The following is a 24,193-nucleotide window of genomic DNA, read 5'->3' as shown; positions in this document are numbered from 1 at the left end:
TTGCTTTTGCACTCATTTACTACCCCAGAAGTAGTGAAGATAAATAGCCCTAAAACTAAGGCAACTCACCCTTTCCTCACAGCTTGGAGGAACTAAACAGCAACTCCTTCTGCTCTATGAAAGAGGCTGGAGATTCCCATGGGCAGTGGCTCTCTGGGCATCCCTCCCTTCTCCCCATCACAGCAAAAAAAAAAAAAAAAAAAAAAAAAAGAGAGGACAGAGGTTACACTTGAGCTGTTAATATTGACACCAGTGTAATTTTGAATCTCTTGTCCTGCAGATCAGTGGAAAATCAACTTTTGCAGTGAAGCAACGGCTCTCGTGACCATATTCTCTTGCAACTCCAACTGCAAACAGATTGTCACTGAAATCACCACTATTTGCCTGGTTGCCTCCCACAACAAATAGGCCCATGCTCAATGTCCTCAGCTGCTACCACTCTTTCTAGGTTTTGCTTTTTCCCTACCCACAGGAGATTTTCTGATTTTTGGATTTGGAATCAAACAGTTTCTAAAAGCTGGCATATGTAAAACACTTCTCAAAGTGTAGAAGGCTGGTGTGGTGATGGCATGGAAATAACAGAGCTCAGGGAACCGTCATGGAAGATGACGTTTGAGGTAGAATTGTTAAGGACAATCTGACTTCAAAATCATCATGTCCCACAGGGGTTCTGCAAAAATACTGTTTTCAGACCTAGAAAGGTCTTACTGGTGGATTTTTTTGTTTGTTTTGTTAGAAAACTATGCCTGCCTGCTCTATCTATAGAGCTGTTTTACAGGTGTGTATCAGAGGGAAAAATAACTCATAAAGACAACAGCAAGTTTGGATGCTATTTAATGAAAAATAGGTGAAGCTTATAAACACAAGGCTGACAGAGAGAAGAACACAGCAGGAAGCTGCCAGGGTACAGGTAATAGTTCTGAAGTGCATTGCTAGTGCAAGTAGGTAGGCGACAGAAGGAGGATCATGTTCCAGGCAGGCCTGCTGGGCTATTGCAGCTCGAGAGGCAGAGCTTTAATCTCATTTATGAGCTCTTCATCCAAGGCATTCTACCAGGAGAGAAAACCAAGAAGAATCAGGGACCACGAGACAGCTTCCACGTGCTGCTGACAAACAAACACATCTGCAGTGATCAAACCCTGGGAGCCTGTCAGCAGTGATGGAATAACCCTGGTGTTGAGCTGGATGGACTTGTCCTCCAAATGGAAGGCTGGACAAGCTCAGCTGCCTTCACTCTGAGCCCCAGTGTGATTCTGAACACATCCCAGCTTACTGGTCCTCCCCAGAGGCAAGCATTCTGACCTCAGAACAGCTGCAGGCTGGTAAGGGGACCCTGTACTCCCTGAAACAAAACCCCAGGTATTCTCACCTGAAAATGTGCAAAATGCTCTTACCTAGATGTGATTTTTGATCACAGGTTTAAGGCTTACCACTTGTGCTTTACGAGCAAGCAGGCAGTAGCCCAAAGGGACAAAAACATGTTTTATGGGGCTCAAACGTGGCTCAGCTCACTCAGGAAAGCTACATATGAACTTCCCAAACAGCTTTATGGTGTTTGGCTCAACAGATTACACCTGCATGGAGGACATGGGCACTGTGTTTTACAGGAGAATGTCCCCATTGCAGCATACAAGGCAGATGTTGACTAAAATAAGCCTGGAGCCCTCTGAGAGTTCAGGAGGAGCAAGGAAGATTCTGAGACCTACAGTGAGTGGATAAACATTCCAATAGGCAAAATTCATGGGGCTACAGCTACCTAATCTGCACTGATATCACTATGCCAAACTGACTTTGCAGCTCAGACATCAGTTCACCAGTTCCCCTGATCAGTATCTACAACTTCTGCCTCACCACATCCCCCCATGAGAACATTCTGTGATAAATCTGTAAATAAATCTGTAATCAATTAATACATGTAGCTCCTGGAAAGATAAGAAATCTCTTACAAGTTCTCTTCTCACTTCTTCAACCTTCACCTGCGCCAGGGGAATGCTCTAATGAGAGAAAAATGGCATAAAAATCAGCATTTCATCAAGATAAAAGTCCCTGCACCTTTACAAGAGTCTAATGATGAGCCTCAGGTAAATCAATGGACAATTAATGAAGTTTTGTGTAGGCACTTCACATGCAGAAGGTCCTGCCTTTAAAAGTCATTGCCATTGGTTTGGTTTGGGCAATCACATATTTTTCAAGTCTGGTATGGCCTAAAGTCTAAAAAAAACCCTTCATTTTAAGCAATTTCCCGAATCTACCAACCAAGGGACTTGATTTCAACAGTATTTGTGCAAGACTTTTCCAAAGCACAGTAAGTTTGCAGGGAAAAACCTCCTTCCCTTCCTCCTGCCTGCACCAGGGGCTCTCCCAGTCTCCAGGGACAGCAAGGCTGGAGGTGGGAGTTGGGGAACCTAATCCCATTTGAATGTCCTGTTCCACCTGAGAGAAGGAGAAAGCTGCCTCTTGGAGGAAGATGGATTAAACAGAGCAGCAGTCCCACATTTCTAGCCACAGCCTATTTTTTTTCCCTAGGAGCAAGACATCAGTGTTTGTATGAGGGAGAAAACTGCATTTTCATAGAGCACACTCAAGAGAAACCAAAGAAAATGATGGAGCAGCCAGTTCAGGGGACAAACCCTACATTTGGCTATTTCTTCAGGATCCTTAAAATCCTGTTCAGAGCTCCAAGCTCTGCAACACATGCTGTGTTCACCAATATGGCCTGACGAGCATTACAGCTAAAATACTGGTAAAACTCAAAAAGTTGGTTATACTAGGGGATTCCTTTTCTTCCATATTTCTTTGTCCAATTTCTAGATAATTCACCCGAATACTAATTTACCCAGCAAATCTGTCTACTTTGTTAGAACACAGTTTGGCTGACAAGAAGCTTAATTTCTTGGCTTTGATTAATAAATAGAGATCAAGTCTTTACCAGACCTGTAGGACATCTGCCTGTCCACCAAAGGCATCACAAGGATATCCCTTACATTCTGAAGGCCACTAAAATTAACCTGATGGTAAATACAACATAACAGTGGAGTAAATAGTTACAAGAGGTAAATCAAGATAGTATGCCAGTTCCATCTTCAATGGCTCTATTTCTTTACGCAGTGCAGCCAGCTCCTGCAGAAAGAGAAAGGCAGATGACATTCTAGGGAATTATTTGCAGAACTGATGGAAATGGGTGAGATGGATCCACAGTTACCTACAACATTTCAGAATCTGAGAGATTTCATCCTCTATAAAACACATGGAAAACCAAAGTTTTGCACATGCAGCAGCAAAAAGACTCTCCCATATGCTTATCAAGTGGGAGTAATTTCTTTTTGGGACTGCAAATGGAGTACCTTCCACAGTCCCGAACTCTTTTCAAATAATCAAAGTTAAATAAAAAAGATAAAGCCATTTGTGCTGCCCATTTCACTGATGTCCTGGCAAAGCAGTTCTGTAAATGTCAAGGAGTCAAACTGTACCTTATACTTGGGCTCTAGAAGATGACAAGCCCAGAAAATTTGCCTGTGGCTTTTTGGATGCAAAATTCCAACAAAAATTAGTCCTGGTCAATACCCTCGTGTAACACTGCAATGCGAGCACTGCCACCCAGTGCTGGTTGGTGAGAAGCACAACAGAGAAACCAGGAAATCTGTTTTCACTGCTCCACTCGAAAACATAAAGGAAAAGGCAGCAAAAGTAACCAGGAGAAAGACTGAGTTCCCACTACAATAACAGCAAAAAATATGAAGATGTGTTGAGCGCAGAGGACAAAGATGTAAAATCTGTAGTTACTAACTCAAGAAATGTGCTTTTTCTTTAAGATGTTCCACTAGGCTTACAATAAAGCTGAAAAATGTTATGTTTAAAGACACAGAAAAAAAAAACGAAAAAAAACCAAAACAAAACAAAAAAAACCACACCACAAAACAAAAACAAAAAAAAAACCAAAACACACAGTGATTCTGAATTTGGGTTTCTTTTGACCTTATCTCCTTTTTTTTAAGTGTTTGGAAGAGATTTGCTTCACACAAAGCAAGAATCACATGGGTCATTCTATCAAGAAACTGTAATAATTCTGTGGACATAGTCCACAGAATATCCACTCTGTTTCTAACACAGATCAGAAATAAAGGAGGCAGATCTGTTTTCAGTGCCAGGCAATTTATTCTGTGGAAATTTTCCAGAAGATGCCTCTAGGAGAGACAAAAGAGCCCAGTTCATGGGAACCACCTACAGGATTTTTATTTGTGCCTTCCTTTGGCCATTAAGATTTGTTCAGGCAGCCAAAGAGCAAACTACTATTCCTGAAAGCACCCAACAAGCAAGCCTGGCCTGTCCCACTGTAGCAACATCCCTCCTGTATCCAAAAACCTACCTCAGATAATTCCACCAGTGCCTCGTGTGTCAGGGATTGGTTCAACTCCGTGGTAACAAGCTCAGCCTGCAAACAGGAGAGAGCACAAAATGCAACAAGGAGAAAGATTTCACCACTTCTTTCTGTTTAAACAGGCAGGGAAGAACACAGGCTGTCCATGGCAGAAACATGTGCTATTATTGGAGTCACAGCGATAGCTGGTGTACAAAATGAGGTGCTGCTAAAATTTGTATTAAGAATAACAAGTTTTTCCAGAAAAGCAGTGGGAGAAGGGCACACGGCAAGGCTGAAGAAAGGCTTCTCAGGAAAATGTCAATTGCAACACAACACTTTCCATTCCCGTGCTTGTCAAGGTATCAGGTATGGCTTTACTTTAGCCATAAAGTAACCTGCCAGAGTTTCTCAGGGAATGAGGAGACAGCACTGTACTGATCACAGGATGCACTGAGGAGAGATCAGCAGGGACACCTGAACTATATTCACATGTTGTCCTGTTAGCTCAAGAGTCCCCAGTACTGGAGTTCAGGACGCTTATGGAATGTCTCTGTAACTACAAATTTGGGCTCAACCAACCACGGCTGTGTCATCCTATCACAGTGTCATGTAGGAAAACTCCTTCCACCTACCTCAGCATCACAGATCCTTATTTTCAGATCCTTAGATTTGTCTTCCAGGAACTTCAGGTTCATGGATTGAATATCTTCTTTGGCCTGTTGTATTCCCTGAGATTTCTTCAGTTTTTCAATATCCCTTAAAAAATAACACAGAAAGAAAAAGCTGTTACATTCAAAGATGTATCACTACACAAACACCTATGCTCAAGCTAAACCCTGCAATACAACAAACACATGAAAGAAGAAAACTGAGAAAACCCTGCATTTCCCTGTGAGATTTTCCAATGGAAACCTATACAGTGTTACATCCAGAACGCCACAGACCAGGGAAAATAGAGGCAAAGAAGAAAGCCATATGCCTAAAAGCAAAGGGTAATAATCTCGTGCATAACTCCCTAACTCACTTAGAGACCTGTTACACGAGCTAAACCTCAGATCAAGAGGAGGCAAACCTGCAGAAAGCACATGGGAATATCGTTTACAAGGCCAATTGCCACTTTAAAAGACAAAAAAAAACATTCTAGAAATAATTAGACTGGAAGGGAGCTGTGGAGAGCATCTGGGCCAGCTCCCACCAAGGCTGGGGTTGATTTTGCTGTGCTTTGCAGACCTCTTCAGATTACATCCTCCAGGGAATGACTTGACACTGATTCTTTTTTGAGTTATCACTATTATTATGTCTTCTACACACTGGTTAAGAGAACTTCTTACCTGAGAATGGTTTTTGTTTTGCCTTCCTTAGTCTGACTACAGAGGCTATGCTAAATGTGCTAAGAAAATCAGATTTGTCTTCAACCTCAGACAAAAGTAACTGGTGGAAGATGGAAACTTGTATCTGAAAACAGCTTGTAGATCACTTTTGCTTTAAAATAATTGGTTTGATGCTTTGCCAGATCTCTTTTGACTACTGAAAGTATCCATAACACATGGGTTTTGATAGATACTTCCAAATACTTTGAATTGGAGATGTGTCAAACCCCTAAAAATTCAGTTTTCCTTGTTAGTTACCATAACCAACATTGCCCAAGACAGAAATCACCAGTATTACTTTAATCTTGCCCTCTTCTTCGTCCATTACTCACTTCTCTAACTGCTTTTCCAACATCAGTGCTGACATTAGTTTTTTTGTGAGGGTCCTCAATTTCTGTTCCATTTCTTCGTTTTTTGATTTTGTTTTATACAGTTCCAAGGTCATGTCATGGATGGCACTGTAGAAGCTGGTGAAGAGAGAAACAGTGGGAATGCTTAGGAGTCAGCTTTTCTAAAAGTCAAAGTTGTTGTTATTCTTTTCTCCACACCTTAAATGAATGACTTAGTTTCCTCTTGATGTTATGGCAGGAGTAAATTTAAGTAAGATATACCAAGGGAATTTCCTTTCCATAACTAACACAGATTTCCACGTGGGAGGGAAAACAGCCCAGCTACCTGAGTAAGTGAGCAAGTGAACACAACTGGCACTCTGGTGAATAAAACCACCACGTGCTCCACTCCTGGCTTGCCTCACTGCCTTTGAGAGAAACTGTATTCAGTCCCTGAAAATGCATGGTCACAAGATGTGCCCGGCAGCATCTGAGTACCCTCCTCTTCCCACGTGGCCCAAAGCTCTTCCCCCTCCAGCTCAGCAAGAGAGATGCAAGTGCCAAGATCCTAAATATCGCATAAAAATTGGTTTCAAAGTAGAGTTTACCCCTTCTTTGCTGCAAGTGTTGCAGTGCCACGGGCCAAAGCCATGCTAGGGAGAGAGGCCCAACGAGACCAGACTAACAGATGCCATTTCTCCATGGCAGAGGGAATCTCCTTGCATGAACTGAGGCCAGATGAGACAGACAACGATGAGGAGCTGAGGCTGGAAGAGCAGTCACAGTTCCCCAGTCCTTGCCTAAGCAGTGTGAACGCTGCTGTAGCCTGGGATACCTGGCACAACAGTCCAACTGGCAGCAGCCTGCAGCCACTGACCACAAAAGCAGGAGAAAAAGGAGGGATTTAACTCCATCCCAGGCCCCTCTCAGGCTTCAGAGATTCCTGTGCTGGGATAACCTAGAGCTAGGAAATTCAAATGTAGTCTTCACTTCTTATCCATCCTCACATAGTACACCCAAGACCTTGGAGCACAGGGGCACCTCTGCTTGCCAAAAGAAAAATTCCTCCCTCCCTAAATGACATTATTGCCACCTCCCTCCACTGTGCTGAAAAGGACCACAAGGCTCTCTGTAAGAGGGAGAAATTAATTCCAAGAGCATAAATAAAGCCTAAACAAGACCTATGAAATATATATCTATTACAGATGGGTGGGGTTTTTTCCAAGTACAGTTTTCGATTTTCACCCCTCTCCTCCTCCTATCACGTGTTGCTTGTTTTGGTGGTTGGCAGGAGGGTGCTAGCACTTTGTGCTCAGTTCCCATGCACTCCAAAGCTGCCCAAGGGGTGAAAAATAAACCTGACAAAGAAGATTCCTAGTGCCAAGTTTGGAGCTGCCAATGTGGAAAAGCAGAGGAAAACAGCACAGACCCTCACCACGAATGCAGAGTGTGAAGAATTACCTGGTAAGAGACGTGTCCTCCATGTTGAGTTCTACTGCACTTTGTACCAGGTCAGTGAGGTCATCCTTGGCCTCCTTGGACATATCGTCTTCCAAATATCCCAGGCTTTCTTCAAGAATATTACGACAGGTGTGAGCTGGAAAATATACATGAAACAAAGCAGTGATTTTTTTAACATTACTGCTCTTTTATGGAACTCTTCAAAGCTAGAACCCAATCCCACACTGGGAAGTTAGCTACCTGCCTGTTGTTGGAGGAAAAAGACACTTTTAAAACAGGATTAAACACACAAAACTGCTGCCATATCTCCATTTGTCAAACAAATTCAGTGTATAAAGGGAGAAAGCACTGCTCCACTCCGTCCCTGATCAGTCTGTCTGACATCAGACAAACAAGAGCTCACCCTTGTGCTACAGCAATGAGCACATGCAGGTCACCTCCCCACAAAGCCCACAGCGCTGAGCCTTGTTCATGGCAAATCCAGGAAGTCTGTCTCCATCATTTTTTGTTTGGTGGCAAGGCACTTGATAGAACAAAAACATCTTCATGTGTACCATGCCAGCCTTTGCACAGAAAAGCAAAATTCCTTCCTGAGAAAAGCCTATGAAGTGACAGTCCTTTATTATGTGTTTTAAAAACACACTATGGTCCCCTGAACCACTCACTTGCTCAAAAAAACCCAAACAAATCAAGAAATAGTCACTCTAGGCAGCTTCAGCACAACGTAATCATCTCAATGTTGTTTCAGGCTCCCCCAGGGCTTTCCTTAAGTGGCTTAGCACCAGCTCAGACTCTTGAATGAGCTGCAGGGATACTTCCCTCTCTATCCAGGCAATATTTCCATGCTGTGCTATCCAGCCCAGCAGACTAGGAGGTTTTAGTAATTAACCTGCTTGTCCACATTTATGGCCTGCTCAAGATGGCTTATAAAATTGTCCTTGAGTGATCTTATGTCGCTGTAAATTGTAATAAAAACTGCATTAAAAAAAAAGCTGAGTCTGTTTCAATTACATATATTTATATATATTCCAAAGTTTCCAACAAATACAATCTTCAGGACCACTCAGAACAGCCTGACTCAGGTGGAACTGAGAAATGGAGCTTCAAACTCACCTTCTGCTTTATATTTGTTTGTCCTGTCCTTCATGTCCTCTATCAGCAACATAACATCCTTTACTCTCTCTTCATTGCTCTCCATAATTTCATGCAAAATATCCACTGTCCTTTCATTCACCTCACATTCCAGAATAGGCACATGCCCATTTAATTTCTTTAACCATGAAATAACCTGCCAGAGAAGGGAGACAAAAGAGCAAGCAATCATGTGAAATGACAGAAAATAGCTGATAGACGTGAAGAATATAAAGCACTGCAAACTCTGCATTCCTGAAGAGCAACTCCTACATCAGTCCAGAAGGCATGGGTGAGAAAAGGGGAGACAAATTCCTCTCCCTCTTCTTTAAACACCCTCTGCGGTCTAGAAGACTATATTATATCCTTTTTAATCTCCCTCATTTCTTGGAATACCTGCTTATCTCCATGTGATAAAATTTTACCTTTTTATTCACGTGACCTCTTGGCTACAGACACAGTAACAACCCAATAGACGTTAAACAGGTGTTTGGAAAAATGGTGAACACTATGTTAAAGTGTGTGGGATAAAAGTGCCTGAGCCATCACTAGGAGCAGTCTCTCTGCAGGAGAACAGGAGTCACCATAAAGTGAAGTCACAAGCCCTGCAAAGCAGTTGTACCATCAAAAACAAGGTCAGAAATAAAAGATCAACACAGTGCTCTCAGGTAGGGCTGTGATCGAGGAACCATGGAATTGTTTGGGCTGGAAAAGCCCTCCAGGATCATCCATTCCCCCAGCACTGCCCAGCCCAACAATGACCCACGTCCCCAGGTGACACATCCACACAGCTTTTAAATCCCTACAGGAATGGGGATTTCACCACTGCCCTGGGCAGCTCTGCCAGGCCTGGACAACTCTTTGAGTGAAAAAATTTTCCCTAAGATCCAACCTAATTAGATGGGAAAGCTTAGATTATGACCAGTAATAACTGAGGAACACGGAAGTTCTACAGCATGTAACGAACATAAACTCTTGCATAAGTCTGCCTAATAAACCTGACGGAGAATTGACGCAGCCGTATAATTTTAAGTGTATTTTTTCTCGTCCCCTCATCCTGCTGCTGTACGCGCACACAAGCAGCGATGGAGAAAACCACCGCAGCACAAGGCGCAAAAAGCACGAACTGTGTGTGTGTGTGTGTGTGTGTGTGTGCGCACGGGGAGAACTGTGAAGAAAAGAGAAAGCGAGCCCTGCCGGCCCCAGTTACCCGTGTGAGCTTCTCCTGGAAGGAATCGCCACCCGGCGCTCCCGCCGCCGCCATCCTGCCCGGAGCCTGTCGGGAGTGGGCGGCTGAGGGGCGGCGCCGCCGCGGCTTACCCCGGGGCGGGGGGAAATAGCGATGGAAACGTGTTTTAACCGTTAAGAGGAGCGTTAAACGCCGTCTGTCCGTTAAGGGAAGATGTTAAAAAAAAACGCCAAACGAACCCCAGCAACAGAAAAATTAAACAGAAGAGATGCAGGAGGAAGGCATCGCTAAGTATAGCAGAAAGATGTCTGGGGGTGCGGCTGGACATGAGCCCACGGTGCCCGTGTGGGTAATGGCCCCTGGGCTGTCCCAGCCAGGATGTGACACAGCCCCAGGGTTAAAAATAGGTTAGAAACTGTTGTAAAATAGTTGATAGAGTGTTAAGCATGTACTGTTAGTTTGGTTATTGTAAAAGGGGTTAAGTTATAGTATTGGAATATGAATCCCGATATTACCAGTTAGATTGTGCCTGGGCCAGTCTGACCCTTGCTGCTACAACACACTACAACATTATATGAAATACGGTACTCAGCGTACCATATTACACCTAAGCAAAGTGCACCAGCCCCCAGGCGAAACGAGCCAGCCAGGACAGAACTGTAATGGGTCAATTAAGCCCCTTAAACGTTCATGCAAGTGAAGGATCCAAACAGAAACCAATATAAAGGGGCAAAAAAAAAAAAAAAAAAAAAAAAAAAAAAAAAAAAAAAAAAGGCTAAAAAGGGGCTTCTGACCCAGTGAAACTGTGCCGCCCCATCTGGGACATCAGGGCCATCGCTGCTGACCAGCCCCAGCGTCGGCGCTGCAGCACCCCCGACGGGAACGCTCCCGCTCAGCCCGCGGGCCCCCTGCTTTAGGCCTTTCTTTTTATTATAATGCATGCTAAAATCACTCTAGTACCAGGAGCTTGCTCTCGTTTTTAACACCAGGGCAGTGCCCGTCCCTGTGCTGGCATTGCTGAGGCAGCTCCAGTGCTGGGGACAGCTCTGGGCCCTCAGCACAAGAGAGACACCGAGGGGCTGGAGCGTGTCCAGGGCAGGGAACGGAGCTGGGAAGGGGCTGGAGCCCCAGGAGAGGCTGAGGGAGCTGGGAAGGGGCTGAGCCTGGAGCAAAGGAGGCTCAGGGGGGCCCTTGTGGCTCTGCACAGCTCCTGACAAGAGGGGACAGCCGGGGGGGTCGGGCTGTGCTCCAGGGAACAGGGACAGGAGCAGAGGGAACGGCCTCAGGCCGGGCCAGGGTAGGTTTAGATGGGATAATCAGAAAATTGTCTTCTTAAAAATGGGTGTGAAGCCCTGGGGGTGTTAAGGCCAGGGTGAGTGGTGGTGTTAGTTCTTAACATCCATGTGGGTGTTTTTTGTGTGGTTTTTTTTTTTTTTTTCAGGCAGTTTTACAGAAATTTAAGTGATTTCCAAAATAATCAGCATGGAAAGAATTGGTGAAGAATCACATTTAGTACACCACATGCCAAAGTAGCTGAGGATTTTTCACTCAACTTTTTCAATTCCTAGAAGGGGAATCCACTGGAATCTGTGGCCTTACCAACCTCTCTGGATTACCAGAGGGACCGATCACACTGTGCCTGAGTTTCAGCACTTCCTCACTGCAGACCAAATCCTGTCTCACATGAGACATAAAATCATCTCCAGCTGCAGACTGAGGGGTGTGGGGGAGGATTCTGCCCCTGGGCTCAGGTGAGAGCCCACCTGCAGAGCTGCCCCAGCCCTGGCTCCAGCAGCACAAGGAGCTGGAGCTGCTGCAGCCAGTGCAGAGGAGGCCACGGAGCTGCTGCCAGGGCTGGAGCCCCTCTGCTCTGGAGCCAGCCTGGCACAGCTGGGGCTGCTCAGCTGCACCAGAGAAGCTCCAGGGACACCTCAGAGCCCCTGCCAGGGCCTCCAGGGGCTCCAGGAGAGCTGCACAGCCCCTGGGGACAAGGCAGGGATAGATGGGATATTGGGAAGGAATTCCTGACTGTGTGGGTGGGCAGGCCCTGGCCCAGGGTGCCCAGAGAAGCTGTGGATGCCCCAGCCTTGGAAGTGTTCTGGCCCAAGTTGGACTGGGCTTGGTGTGGTGTCCAACCCTTTAGGGGAATGAAGCATCCAAGATTCAAACGTGTTCATGGTCAAAAGGAACGACAAAATTCAGAGTGTTCACAAAAGTTTTCCAAGTTAAATTACACACTTGGCAAGGAAATTAATGTCGGTCTCTGACCTCTTCATGTAAGCCCAGGGCAGTGGGTTTTGGATAAAGGGGTAGGGTGAAAGGGAAGAAAGGATAAAAGAGGGGCAGAGAGGAAGAAAGAGATCACCAGGCTTGGCTCCAGTATTGATCTGGCCGGTGGAGTGTCTAGGGTCCTGGGGTGCCTGTACATAAGGTCTTGGTGGGGGCACCTTTAACAGATGACTTTCCCTGCCCTGGAGGTTACTTTCTCACTTTCTATGCAAATTTATAATCTGCAGTTCATTCTTCATTTCTTTCTGATAATGAATTGGAGGGCTTCAAGGGTCTCTGGTGGTCTTAATTCCCTGTACAGTCCTAGACTGCTTCTAGGCTTCATTGCTGGGCTGTGCTGTGTTTGTCTCCAGGAACTAGAACAAGGATGTTTGTCCCAGAAAAATGCTGCCCAATTTCTGAATGGCCCATTTTCCAGCCACATTCTGTTGTTCCTCACAGCTGTGTTTTTACCAACAAACCTTGATTCTTGTTACCAACAATCTGTGGTTGGCTCTACAATTATCCAGCTATTGGTGTTTGAGGCACACAACCTCTAATCTTCTGGGCTTCTATACTCAGGCCAACCAGATTTAATCCATGAAACAGATAGCAGCTAACAAGCAAGCTCTGAGTAATGTCCATGTGTTAGAGAAAACAAATTACTTGTTGGTGGAATTGCCTTGTCAAGCTTGATACACTTCAATGATCTCAGACCTAGAGGGAGATTAACAAGAAGAAAGGATGTAACACTGATAGCAGGCACAGAGAATGCAGAGTTTACAGGCCACAAGGACATCTGCTTGAACTTCCAAGATGAGAAAGAAACGAATAAAGTGAACCCAGCACCTGTGCTGAAACCAGCTCTGACTGGGTAAACAGTAATTCTGGCAGGGGGAATCTGTGACAACTGACCCAAGAAACCCACCGACCCAAAAGAAGAGAAAGACTGGGCATGAAAAACAGTAGAATCATTAACCAATACTAATTAATAAGAGAATTATGTAACATAGCCGGTGAACACTAGTTCCTTTGTATGCTAAAATGTATAAATTGTTAAGCATTTTGATTGTTCTAGAATACCACTAAGCACACAGTCTTGCACAACCCTGCAATAAATAATCAATGTCTCTCTGGTGTGTCTAATTACTGGCTTATTGCACAACAGGTATGGAATCAAATTTTTGCAGACAGCATTGTCACTGCCCCATCCCTTTTCCTGCCCGATACTGAGCCCCACCAGCTTTGCACCCCTCAAGATTTAATCAGTAGCTGTATCAGGACAGCTATGATTAAGCAGCTGCATATTGTGAGCTTCGCTTTTTTAAGGAAATCAAGATGATTACAAGAGGAATGGCAGTTTGGATGAGAGCCACGAGGACTGAAGTCAGCAGGACTGAGCAGTCAGTACCTGGGAGAAGAGTAATTCTGGCAGCGGGAGATTGCGGCCATCATCTCATTGACCACCAACTCAAAACAGACTAACTAAATTGAAAAGTGAGAGGTTTAACTAGGAAAGAAGGGTAAGAGTGGTAATTAATTGAAGTGGTAGTTAATAGAATGGTACTAACTAACCGAGAAGTTATGTAACTTGTAAGCAATGAATGCTGACGCCTTTGGTTGTTGAAATGTATAAACAGAGTAACTTTTTGATGATGGATAACCTCGACATCCAACTACCTGCTTTCTGCCAGCTAGAAAAAGACAGAAATACCTCGCCTCGGTGTGTGAAATGGTGCTGCACACCGGGGAACGAGCCCGGGGGGGTAACACTTCTGTCCCTGATTCTGTCACTGTCCCTGCTCCTGTCTTTATCCCCGTTCTCTTCTGTGCCCGTGTCCCTACCCTTGTCTACGTCCCTTTCCGTGCTCCTGTCCTTGTCACTACCCGTGTCCCCGCCTCTGTTCCGGTCCGTTTTCCTTCTCGTGTGCCTGCCCTTGTCCCTATTCCTTCCCGTGTCCCTGCCCTTGTCCCATCTCCGGTCGCCCCTCACTCCCCGCCCCTTCCGCCCGCTCAGGGCCATTTCAAGGACACATCCTGCAGCGGTTTTTTTTCCTAAAAGCCTCATTTGTGTTTTATTTTGTTTTTAAAAATTATTTCTATTATTTTTATTGCCCATTCTACATATTCGTGTATAAACGGACAGACAGGTAGATACACACACACGCATCCAAACCAAGGGCACGGGAAGCAGTTCCCTGGCGCTCCCCGCCCCCTGGGCGCGGCCTCGGCGCCAAAAGGGGCGTGAGGCGCCGCGGCCATTTTGTGTGCAGAGCGCGCGGCCGGCAGCCCTCAGCGTCCGCCAGCCTCAGCCTCCCCCGGGACCCGCCGCCGCCGCGATGCTCTCCGCCCGCGTGGCCGCCGCCCTCGCCCGCTCCCTGCCGCGGCAGGCCGGCCTGGTGAGCGCCATGCCCGCCCCGGAGCCGGCGGGGCCGGGGGGACGCGGCGCCGCCGCCATCTTGGGGGCCGCTGTGACATTGAGGGTGTGAGGGGGTGACTTCGGAGTTTGGGGAGGGAAGCACGGGGTCTGCTGTCAGCGCTGTGGGACAGACCCCGCTGAGGAACAGGGTGTCCCTGCACGGGCTCGGGGTAGTGGTTTAAAGCTGTCAGGGCAAGGTCAGGGTTGTGGGGGTGAGGGGTTTATCTCTCTCTCATGCTCTCAGTGTTTGTGAGGAAACGGAGGGTGGGAAGAGCCGTGGGGAGCCAGTATTTCCAATGAATATGAATGGGGAAGAGGCTTGCTCGGGGTGCAGGTTAATAAATGGCATCACCGTTGCTGCATGCTTTTGCATTGGGAGCATTGCTTAAAATGCAAAAGCATGATATAATGCATTCATTATCACAGATTTTTTTTTTACTTCTTTAGTGTTCAAAGTCGGCCATGAGAAGAGTTGCTTCTCAGGGAGGGTGATTAGGCATTGCAAGGGGCTGCCCAGAGGGTGATGGAGATGCCAGCTCAGTGGTATTTAAGGATATAATGCACTTACTGCCATGTTCTAGTTGGCAAGGTGGTGCTTGGGCATACGTTGACCTCAGAGCTCTTTTCCAAAGTAATTGTGAGGTATTTCTGTTGTAGTGCTTTGTGGGTTTTTTTTTCCATATGTGTTTTAACAAAACCGAAATCACTGCAGTCAGATTTGTGTTAGGAGATACAACCTTCTCTCTCTGCAGAGCACTGACTGCTGCAGTGATTTCTTTATGCCCCAAGGTTCTCGTGTTCAGCACAGAAATGACAAGTATGAGGAGGTTTCTCTTTGAGAGCTGCTGCAGCGATTGATGGTGACATCAGCGCACTGCAGAAAAATGCAGCGAGGGATTTGGAGCAATTTCCTTCATTATTTGTCCTTTCTTAGTGGTGCTGGAATTGGTTCCATAGCTGTGAATGGGGTGCTGTGGAGCTTAGCTCAAAGCTTTAATGCACTTAAGCAGCTCAAGATCAAAGATGTGTTAATCTCTCAGCGGTTTTTTTGCACGATTAAAGGAATCTTACTGAAACAATGGCTTATTTTAGGTTTCCAGAAACACCCTCAGCGCAGCATTTGTTGCTACAAGAAACCTCCATGCCTCCAAAACATGCTTTCAGAAAACTGGTGAGTCTGAGGAAGGTCTTGAGTATGGTTTAAGAATTTGGTCTGTCAGACAAAAAAGGAATTTGAATATGATGAGTATTAGTTGACAACACTTCGGGACATTCAAACGCTGAGCCGTTGCATCCAGCAAACTGCACTTTAATACCTTGAGAATGCCCCCAGAGCAGGGAGCGGTTGTGTGTCAGCTGGCTTACACAGAGTACCTGCTTCACCTGCAGCATTATTTGAAAAAAAAGGTAGCCCCAGATTGGAGTTGCCTGCAACAGAATGAAGGACTGGATGACTTCCCCAGGCCTGCCTGGGTTTGACCTTGTGTCCTTGAGCACAACTTTATTTTGCTGCCAGCAGTCTGGTGTTTAGAGAAGACAGCTGCACTGTGTGGCATGTGCTTGGCAGTGCTTTATGCAAATTTTTTTAAGTGGTTTAAGGTGATTAAGGACATTACTAATAAATAAATTTTACAGCGTTACTTATTGTTTCTTAGCTGAGGAAATAAGCTGTTGGAAGTCAAACTGAAGTATGGAGAATATGTTTTTATATCTTACATCAAACGACTTGCTCCTGAAACATAATGAAATTAATTTACATATGTGTGGATCTTGGATCACAAATCATTTGGCAGGCTGTTCTGATGTATCCAAGGCTAAGTAGCTGCTCTGCCAGAAGGCCTGTTCTGCCTGGGCTTAGGCTGATTAATTAATCAAATTGCTTTCTAGGGAGCAAGAGCATAGGATGTAATCAGGAAAGTGGATAACTACCAGGCCTGTTTTGGTTGAAGCTGGCTGGTGATGATGAGTTGAAGCTGCTTTTATTTGCAATACAGAGACTGGTATTTATCTTAGCCTGGGTAAAGGTGTTGCTAACTAGACGTGGGAGAAAAGGGCACCTTGTGAATTCGAAGCAAGCTTGCTGATTGCTTATTATGCCTTACAATGCTAATCTGATTTCAAACATCTCCCCAGGTACTGCCGAGGTATCCTCCATCCTGGAGGAGCGCATCCTGGGAGCTGACACCTCGGCCGAGCTGGAGGAGACGGGCCGTGTGCTCTCCATCGGTGACGGCATTGCCCGCGTCTACGGCCTGAGGAATGTGCAGGCAGAGGAGATGGTTGAGTTCTCCTCGGGGCTGAAGGTAACCTGCCACTTAGCACAGTGTCTCTTTAGCACAGAGATATTAAAAAGACAGTTTTTTAAGGAGAACCTGAGACTATGCTTGGAGGCACCACTATGAACATTGCATTAGCTTCATTGCAACTTTAATATGTAGTAACTGGTGATTTTTTTTTTTTTTATTTATAACACTGCTTTCAGTATCAGCATCTGATTCTCAGCCAGCATTTGAACATTTGAGCTGTCTTTGTCTTCATTTAGAAAGTAAAAGGACTAGATTGGCACTGGATTATTTCTTTGGTTTCAGGGTGTCTTTTCTGTTTGCTGTTCAGTGTCTTTTCTGTTTGCTGTTCAATAATGTCCTCCCTGCTTCAATACATTATGCAGCTTGCTGGTTTGTTGTAGTCCTATCATTGAGTTAGGGTTAAAACCTGTTTCAAGAGTACTGTAACAGCTCTCTGAACATTTTTAATGGCCCATTTCACCTTGAGCAGAGAAGAAGCCAGTCCTTTTCTCTTGTCTGGCTTCTAGGCAAGGGAGTAACGTACTTGAACCTTGCTTACCCAGTCTGTTCTTTTTAGAGAAACAATTGACTTGAGTGCTAGGCTGCTGCGGTATAACTACCTGGTAGGTTGAAAACTTAGGCAGGTTCTCTAGCCAATGTGGAAGGAAATAGACACTTGTACATAGAAGCAGAACATTGTCACAAGGTTGAGGTAGATCATGTAGGATTTGTGAAATGATCATGTCAATATGAAAGTTTTTATGCATGTCAGTATGGATTTTCTCAGAGTGGTGTGATCTCTGTCCCAGGGCATGTCCTTGAATTTGGAGCCTGACAACGTCGGTGTTGTCGTGTTTGGTAACGACAGACTGATCAAGGAGGGGGATGTTGTGAAGCGGACCGGTGCCATTGTGGATGTTCCCGTGGGGGAGGAGCTGCTGGGCCGTGTTGTGGATGCCCTGGGCAATCCAATTGATGGGAAGGTAAGTGTAGCTGGGTGCTAAGTACCTCTGCTGTTATCTGTGTGATACAGACCTCAGCAGTTTTTTCTCTCTTTTAGGGTGCTATTGCATCTAAGACACGTAGGAGAGTTGGCTTGAAGGCCCCTGGGATCATTCCCAGGATCTCTGTGCGTGAGCCCATGCAGACTGGGATTAAGGCTGTGGACAGCTTGGTGCCCATTGGCCGTGGCCAGCGTGAGCTGATCATTGGTGACAGACAGACTGGGTAAGTGTAGTGCTCAAGCCTAAAATGTTCCTTAAACAGAGACACAGGTACCGCGGAGCTGGACACAGGGTTGGGGAAGGGCTGGGAGAACCGTGGGCAGCTTAACTCACCAGCCTCTCTGTTACATAGGAAAACTTCAATTGCAATTGACACCATAATCAACCAGAAACGATTCAACGATGGCACGGATGAGAAGAAGAAGCTGTACTGTATCTATGTTGCAATTGGCCAGAAGAGATCCACTGTTGCTCAGCTGGTAAAGAGGCTCACTGATGCAGGTATGGATTTTGGGAGATGGTTGAGCCTGGCACCTAATGACAGACATCCTGTTCTCATTGTAATGCTGTGACCTCTCCTGGCTGCAGGTGTACACAGAATTCATATTACATGAGTGAATTACTTAATTTTATGAACAAGAAATCTCTATACCTGTCTAGGGGAAAAAAATCATTTTTGCTGTATCACAGTTAGGAGTACTATTTTGAGGTCACCAAACTGCTGAATTCCTTCAGGAAAAGTCACCCTGTAGATTCAGTTTTTTCAGCAGAGTTGAAAGCTTCATCTTGGCAGTCAGGCAGGCCTGGTGACAAACTGTGGCCTTCAAATTGTCATTGACTTGGCATTTGTCCCATGTGTTCCACGTGGCAGTCAGTGTGAGTGGCAGCTGGAAATGCAGTGAAGAGCTTTTACTGCCCAAACACAAGGCATTAAATAATAGCATCTCTTCAGAATCAGTGATTTCTGTGACCAAGGCTCCACATTTAACAGAGCTGGCAGGAGATCAGGCACTTTGACCTCATTCCTGGTGGTCCTGGCAGCTGTCATGGAAGAACCCACATGTTAAGGACAGTAATTTGTTTGAGATTGTCACAGAGGGTTGTACTGTCTTACAGCAGCCAGGAAACTATGGACTTTCAGTATGAGTTGTTTTTAAGAAGAAAAAATTGTCTTCATCTTAAGCTTTGTTTTAAATGGGAAAGAAGTCTGCAAGTGTTAAAAGTTAGCTGCCACAAAGTTGCTCTTGAGAACTCTTGAGTCAGTTTTGCTAGCAGGTGTGTTTAGCTACATCTGGTGTGCTGGGCTTTCCTGTAGCAACAGTGGCACTGCCTGGCTGTGCTTCGGCACTGGTCCTTCAGGTGCTTGTTGTGTTTGCTGATTTATGATGACGCAGGGCACTCAGAGGTGTCTCCAATCCTTTCCAGATGCCATGAAGTACACTATTGTGGTGTCTGCCACAGCATCCGATGCGGCCCCCCTGCAGTACCTGGCTCCCTATTCGGGTTGCTCCATGGGGGAGTACTTCAGAGACAACGGGAAGCACGCACTCATCATCTATGATGACTTGTCCAAACAGGTCAGAAACTTTGGTTTTGGGCCTTGTGCTGTGGCATTGGTGTTTGTAGCTGTAAGAACACGTCAGGTTTAGAGCTGTGAAATGTTGAGTGGGGTGCAGAGCTCTGAAGGCTGTCTCTGCTCCACGCAGGCCGTCGCCTACCGTCAGATGTCTCTGCTGCTGCGCCGCCCCCCTGGCCGCGAGGCCTACCCGGGCGATGTGTTCTACCTGCACTCCCGGCTGCTGGAGAGGGCAGCCAAAATGAACGACTCCTTCGGGGGCGGCTCCCTGACCGCCTTGCCTGTCATCGAGACTCAGGCTGGGGACGTGTCTGCTTACATTCCAACCAATGTCATCTCCATCACCGATGGACAGGTAGGGCTTCCTCACAGCCCAGCATCTCCGTGGAGCTTAGTGACTGGTCTCTGAGGAGGCCTTCAGGCTTCTGAACAAGATAGTGATACTGCAATTCTGTCCTGCAGATCTTCTTGGAAACTGAGTTGTTCTACAAAGGTATTCGTCCAGCCATCAACGTTGGTCTGTCTGTGTCCCGTGTGGGTTCTGCTGCTCAGACCAGAGCTATGAAGCAGGTAATTGGGAAATGGCTGTTCCTTCTCGTGCTAGAGATGAGTGGTGTGTAGGTGTGAACAGAGAAGGATTAAAGCTTTGCATCTATCAGTGTTGCACAATTATAAAAGAGCAAACTTTAGATAGCTCTTTAATGCTTCCATTGCCTGCTGAGAAATGCATGGGAGAAAGGGAAGCAATATCTGCATAAAGATGCAGGATTCAGTTTTGATGTATTGAACTGGGTATTGATCACTTACAAAACAGAGAATGCTCTCTTAACTGCAGGCTTTTAGTCCAGACTAAATTATCTAGAATTAGAGAGATGTATATCAACAGTTGCTGTTTCCACAGAGAGATGGTGTGCTTATGGTAAAGTGTGGGATTTTTGTAATGTTTATAATCATTTGTCAGTTTGTATATTGACTTTTATGGAGTGCAAGGCAGAGCTGACTTGTAACACCTGTCAGCAGCCAGCTAACGTTCAGACTCGTGGGCGCAGTTAGCGGTGGTGTCAGTGGCTGTGACTGTGCCCTGCAGGTGGCCGGCACCATGAAGCTGGAGCTGGCTCAGTACCGGGAGGTCGCCGCCTTCGCCCAGTTCGGCTCTGACCTGGACGCAGCCACGCAGCAGCTGCTGAACCGCGGTGTGCGCCTGACAGAGCTGCTCAAGCAGGGCCAGTACGGTGAGTGAGTGCCCCGGCCTTGGCAGGGCTGCCTGCACTGGCCTTGGGTAGCATTTGTGTCTGTTCTGTGCTCATGGTGCATGCAGATTTGCTTGCACTGAGCTGTCCGTGTGGACTTGGTTTTCCAAGGACTCTGTAGTCTGTTATGTCCTGGTGGAAGAGTTCCAGTGGTGTGAGTGCTGTCTTTTCCTGCAGTTCCCATGGCTATTGAGGAGCAGGTGGCAGTCATCTATGCTGGTGTAAGAGGTCATTTGGACAAGCTGGAGCCCAGCAAGATCACCAAATTTGAGAGTGCTTTCCTGGCTCATGTACTGAGCCAGCACCAGGACCTCCTCTCCACAATCAGGTATGGTGGTTTACCTTGATTTATCCCAAGGGTATTGATGTCTGTAGTGCAGATAATGGTCACTGACCTGTTAGTGTAATGTGTCCTAGAACACCGGGCATTCAGATGGCTGTATCAAAACTGGGGGTTAAATCAGCCTTCCTACCATCTGCCATCCTCAGCTTCAGCTCCTAGGAAAAGCAGCTGACGCTTAAAGTGAGCCTTCTTGCAATGTGTCTCCTCTAACCTGTTCCTGAAATCTTTATTGATTCATATTGTGGACAGCTTTGAGCTGTTGGAGTGCTGTAGGTTAAGTGCTCCTGAGTGAACTGTTGGGAATTATTTCTGTAGTCCTGTCCTGGAAACTGGTCCTGGCTTTTTTTGTCATGAAGACAATCATATGCCTTCTGTCTCTGGGGACCAGCTCTGTAGGTTGGGCCTTGTTGGAATTCATATGGCTGTTCTGAAAGAATTTGTGAATTAAACAGGACTGGCTCTTTCAGGAGAAGGGATACTCTGTCAGTGGGATGGCTTCATGTACCAAACAAGTGTGTTCATTTATCTACTGAATTTGTTAGGAATGGGAAGGTTTGTTGTAAAGCTTCTGTGTTTGTCTTGGGGTTGACCCTGTTTTGATTGCTGTGTCAGAATTTCACTGAACTCTTCCCACAGGACCGAAGGGAAGATCTCTGACCAGACAGAAGCAAAGTTGAAGGAAATAGTCACAAAATTCCTGTCTACTTTTGAGGCGTAAACTCTAAAGCTAACAGACCAGACCAGGCTGGTTCTAGCAGACCAGCCCAGGCTGTTGTGATCCAGTGTTCCAGCTCCGTCAAAGATGACAAAAGCATGTGCGACTTGAATGTACAGATCTCGGTGAGAATAAAGGTTCCCATGTAAAAAGGCTCTGTTCTGAATGTAAAAATAACTGTGTTCTGTGTGATTTCTTTTTGTCCGTACTTCTGGCTCACTCTTGCACCTGTGGAACCACAGATCTGAACTCCCCTGGACACAGCCCTGCTGGAAGAACTCTGGAAATCAGGGGTGTCCTTAATGCTTGAGTGGGCAAAATCCCCTTACAGGAGCCAGGAGAGTGACAGAGCTGAGGGACCTTCTCAGTGTTCATCATTTGTGCCAGGCAGCTTATCCTGCAGAGGGGCATTGCAGCTGGGGTCACAGGGATAACCCACTGGTCTTCACAGGATTCCCTTAACTGTGACACTGACAGAGCATTTCTTGGAATTGCTGTCTGACCCATCCTGGTGCCTGGCCTTAAGAATACTGGTCTTTTGTCTTGGCACTATTGCAGGTGTAGCTGTCAACAGCAGTAATACCTGATGACTTAAATCTGAGAATCCCAGAATGGTTTTGGAGAAGACCTTGAACATTGTCTCGCTCCACCCTTCTGCCATGGGCAGGGACACCTTCTGCTATCCCAGGTCACTCCAAGCCCTGTCCAGCCTGGCCGTGAGCACTTCCAGGGATGATGCAGCCACAGCTGATCTGAGCAGCCTGTGCCAGGGCCTCAGCAACCTCACAGACAAGAATTTCTTTCCAATATCCCATCTAACCTTGCTCTCTGGAAGGCTGCAGTTGGGTCACCCCAAAACTGCCTCTTCTCAGGCTGAACAGTCCCAATTCTCTCAGCAGAGCTGCTCCATCCCTCTGATCACGTTGGTGCCTCTGGATTCCCTGCAGCAGCTCCAGCTCCTTGTGCTGCTGGAGCCGGGGCTGGGGCAGCTCTGCAGGTGGGCTCTCACCTGAGCCCAGGGGCACAGGGGCAGGATCCCCCTGCCCTGCTGCCCACGCTGGGGATCAGCCCAGGGCAGGGGGTTCAGGCTGGGGCAGGACTGCTCTTGATGTGTGCGCTGTCCCGGGTTAACTTCCTGTACAGCAGTGTCCACCTCCCAGTCCAGGTGTGGAGTTACAGGCAGCTGGAAACATTCTCACACAGTTCGGGCTGACAAGCTTCTCTTGTTAACAGCCTGAGTGCTTTAAGAGAGTGGGATCTGCAGTACTGGGCAAAAATAAACACACACTTGAAATCCAGAGATGGCAAATACCTTTTTGGGAACAGTTAGTGCTGTGCTCCAGGAGGAGGATCTTGTGTTCCTTCATCTTGTTTCTTTAACCCTACAGCCTCAGAGGAGGTGGCTAAGGGGCCTCACAGGTGTGAGGGAATTCTGCTGTGGAACATTTTCACTCTGATCTGCCCAACATCACGTTCCTTCCAGGACAGCTGTAAAAACTTGTGACTTTCTGCCCAGTGACTAAACCCTCGTTACTGCTTGATGTTGCTGTGCCGTGCTTCACGTGCTGCTATAGTTGGAAAGTCCTGAACTCAAAAGTATCTCAGTCCTAAACAGAGATCTATTTTTTTCTAGTAACATAAGATAAATGTTCCTGAGTGGTGCCAAGGGCTGGGGCTGGAAGCTGGGAAATGGTGAGTGGATCACAAAATCACAGTGGTTTGGTTTGAAAAGGACCTTAAAGATCGTCTGTGTCTACCTGCTGCTGTGTGCGGAGCGCTTCTTCCCAGGCTGCTCCAAACCCTCTCCAACCTGGCCTTGGACGCTGCCAGGGGTGGGGAGCCACAGCTGCTCTGGGAAACCTGTGCCCTGGCCTCACCATCCTCTCTGGGTCTCTTCCCAATATCCCATCTATCCCTGCCCTCTCAGTGGAAAGACAGTTCTCCCTTGCTCTGTTACTCTGTGCCCAAAGTCCCTCTCCAGCTCTCTTAGAGCACATTGAGGTGCTCGGTGGAGTGGATTCATGGTAGCGGTTTGTGCTCTCTTTTGTCTAGAGGCTACGCACAGTCTGCATAAATTAGCCTCAGGTTACAATTGAGCAGACTTATTTCACTAAGTTGAAAATGCATTTTTTTACACTACTGGAGTGTTTTAGCTGTCCCTGTGTTCAAGCAAAAGCCTCAATTTGAGTGTGGTGGGTGTGATTGCGGCATTTCAGTACGCAGTGTCCAATCTTTACTTTCATATTTTCCAAGCGTTGCTCAGAGCTCCCTCATGGAGTGCCTTGTGTCAGGCAATGGCCCCTAATAAACTGTGTGACACGGGATGTGTGTGGTGAAGGGGAGTTGTGCGTGTTCAGGAGAGGCTGGGAAGGGGCTGAGCCTGGAGCAAAGGAGGCTCAGGGGGGCCCTTGTGGCTCTGCACAGCTCCTGACAGGAGGGGACAGCCGGGGGGGTCGGGCTGTGCTCCAGGGAACAGGGACAGGAGGAGAGGGA

At 46.6% G+C, this 24,193-nt stretch overlaps 2 protein-coding genes across 3 annotated transcripts; one reads left to right on the top strand and one right to left on the bottom strand.

Annotated features, from left to right (window-relative positions):
- Positions 1-816: 816 nt before the first annotated feature.
- HAUS1 (HAUS augmin like complex subunit 1) lies at positions 817-9,937 on the bottom strand. Of its 2 annotated transcripts, XM_058044421.1 has the most exons (9): positions 9,862-9,937; positions 8,634-8,808; positions 7,521-7,656; positions 6,063-6,197; positions 4,993-5,116; positions 4,367-4,432; positions 3,049-3,120; positions 1,947-1,994; positions 817-1,049 (listed from the first exon to the last, which is right to left on the bottom strand). In XM_058044421.1, exons 1-9 carry the CDS (start codon positions 9,913-9,915, stop codon positions 990-992), a joined length of 870 nt encoding a protein of 289 aa, XP_057900404.1. In that variant the 5' UTR covers positions 9,916-9,937; the 3' UTR covers positions 817-989. The 2 variants fall into 2 exon arrangements, with proteins under 2 accessions (XP_057900404.1, XP_057900403.1); XM_058044420.1 differs by having other exon boundaries at positions 817-1,994.
- A 4,459-nt stretch (positions 9,938-14,396) lies between these two features.
- Positions 14,397-21,874, top strand: ATP5F1A (ATP synthase F1 subunit alpha). The gene is made up of 12 exons (XM_058044003.1): positions 14,397-14,507; positions 15,620-15,698; positions 16,661-16,830; positions 17,622-17,795; positions 17,873-18,039; positions 18,169-18,317; positions 19,242-19,393; positions 19,523-19,747; positions 19,855-19,962; positions 20,480-20,624; positions 20,820-20,970; positions 21,622-21,874. Exons 1-12 carry the CDS (start codon positions 14,448-14,450, stop codon positions 21,701-21,703), a joined length of 1,662 nt encoding a protein of 553 aa, XP_057899986.1. The 5' UTR covers positions 14,397-14,447; the 3' UTR covers positions 21,704-21,874.
- The last annotated feature ends 2,319 nt before the right edge of the window (positions 21,875-24,193 follow it).

Source organism: Melospiza georgiana, chromosome Z (genome assembly GCF_028018845.1).
Source record: "Melospiza georgiana isolate bMelGeo1 chromosome Z, bMelGeo1.pri, whole genome shotgun sequence".
Classification (NCBI taxonomy): domain Eukaryota; kingdom Metazoa; phylum Chordata; class Aves; order Passeriformes; family Passerellidae; genus Melospiza; species Melospiza georgiana.
This window is presented reverse-complemented; position numbering and strand designations above follow the sequence as displayed.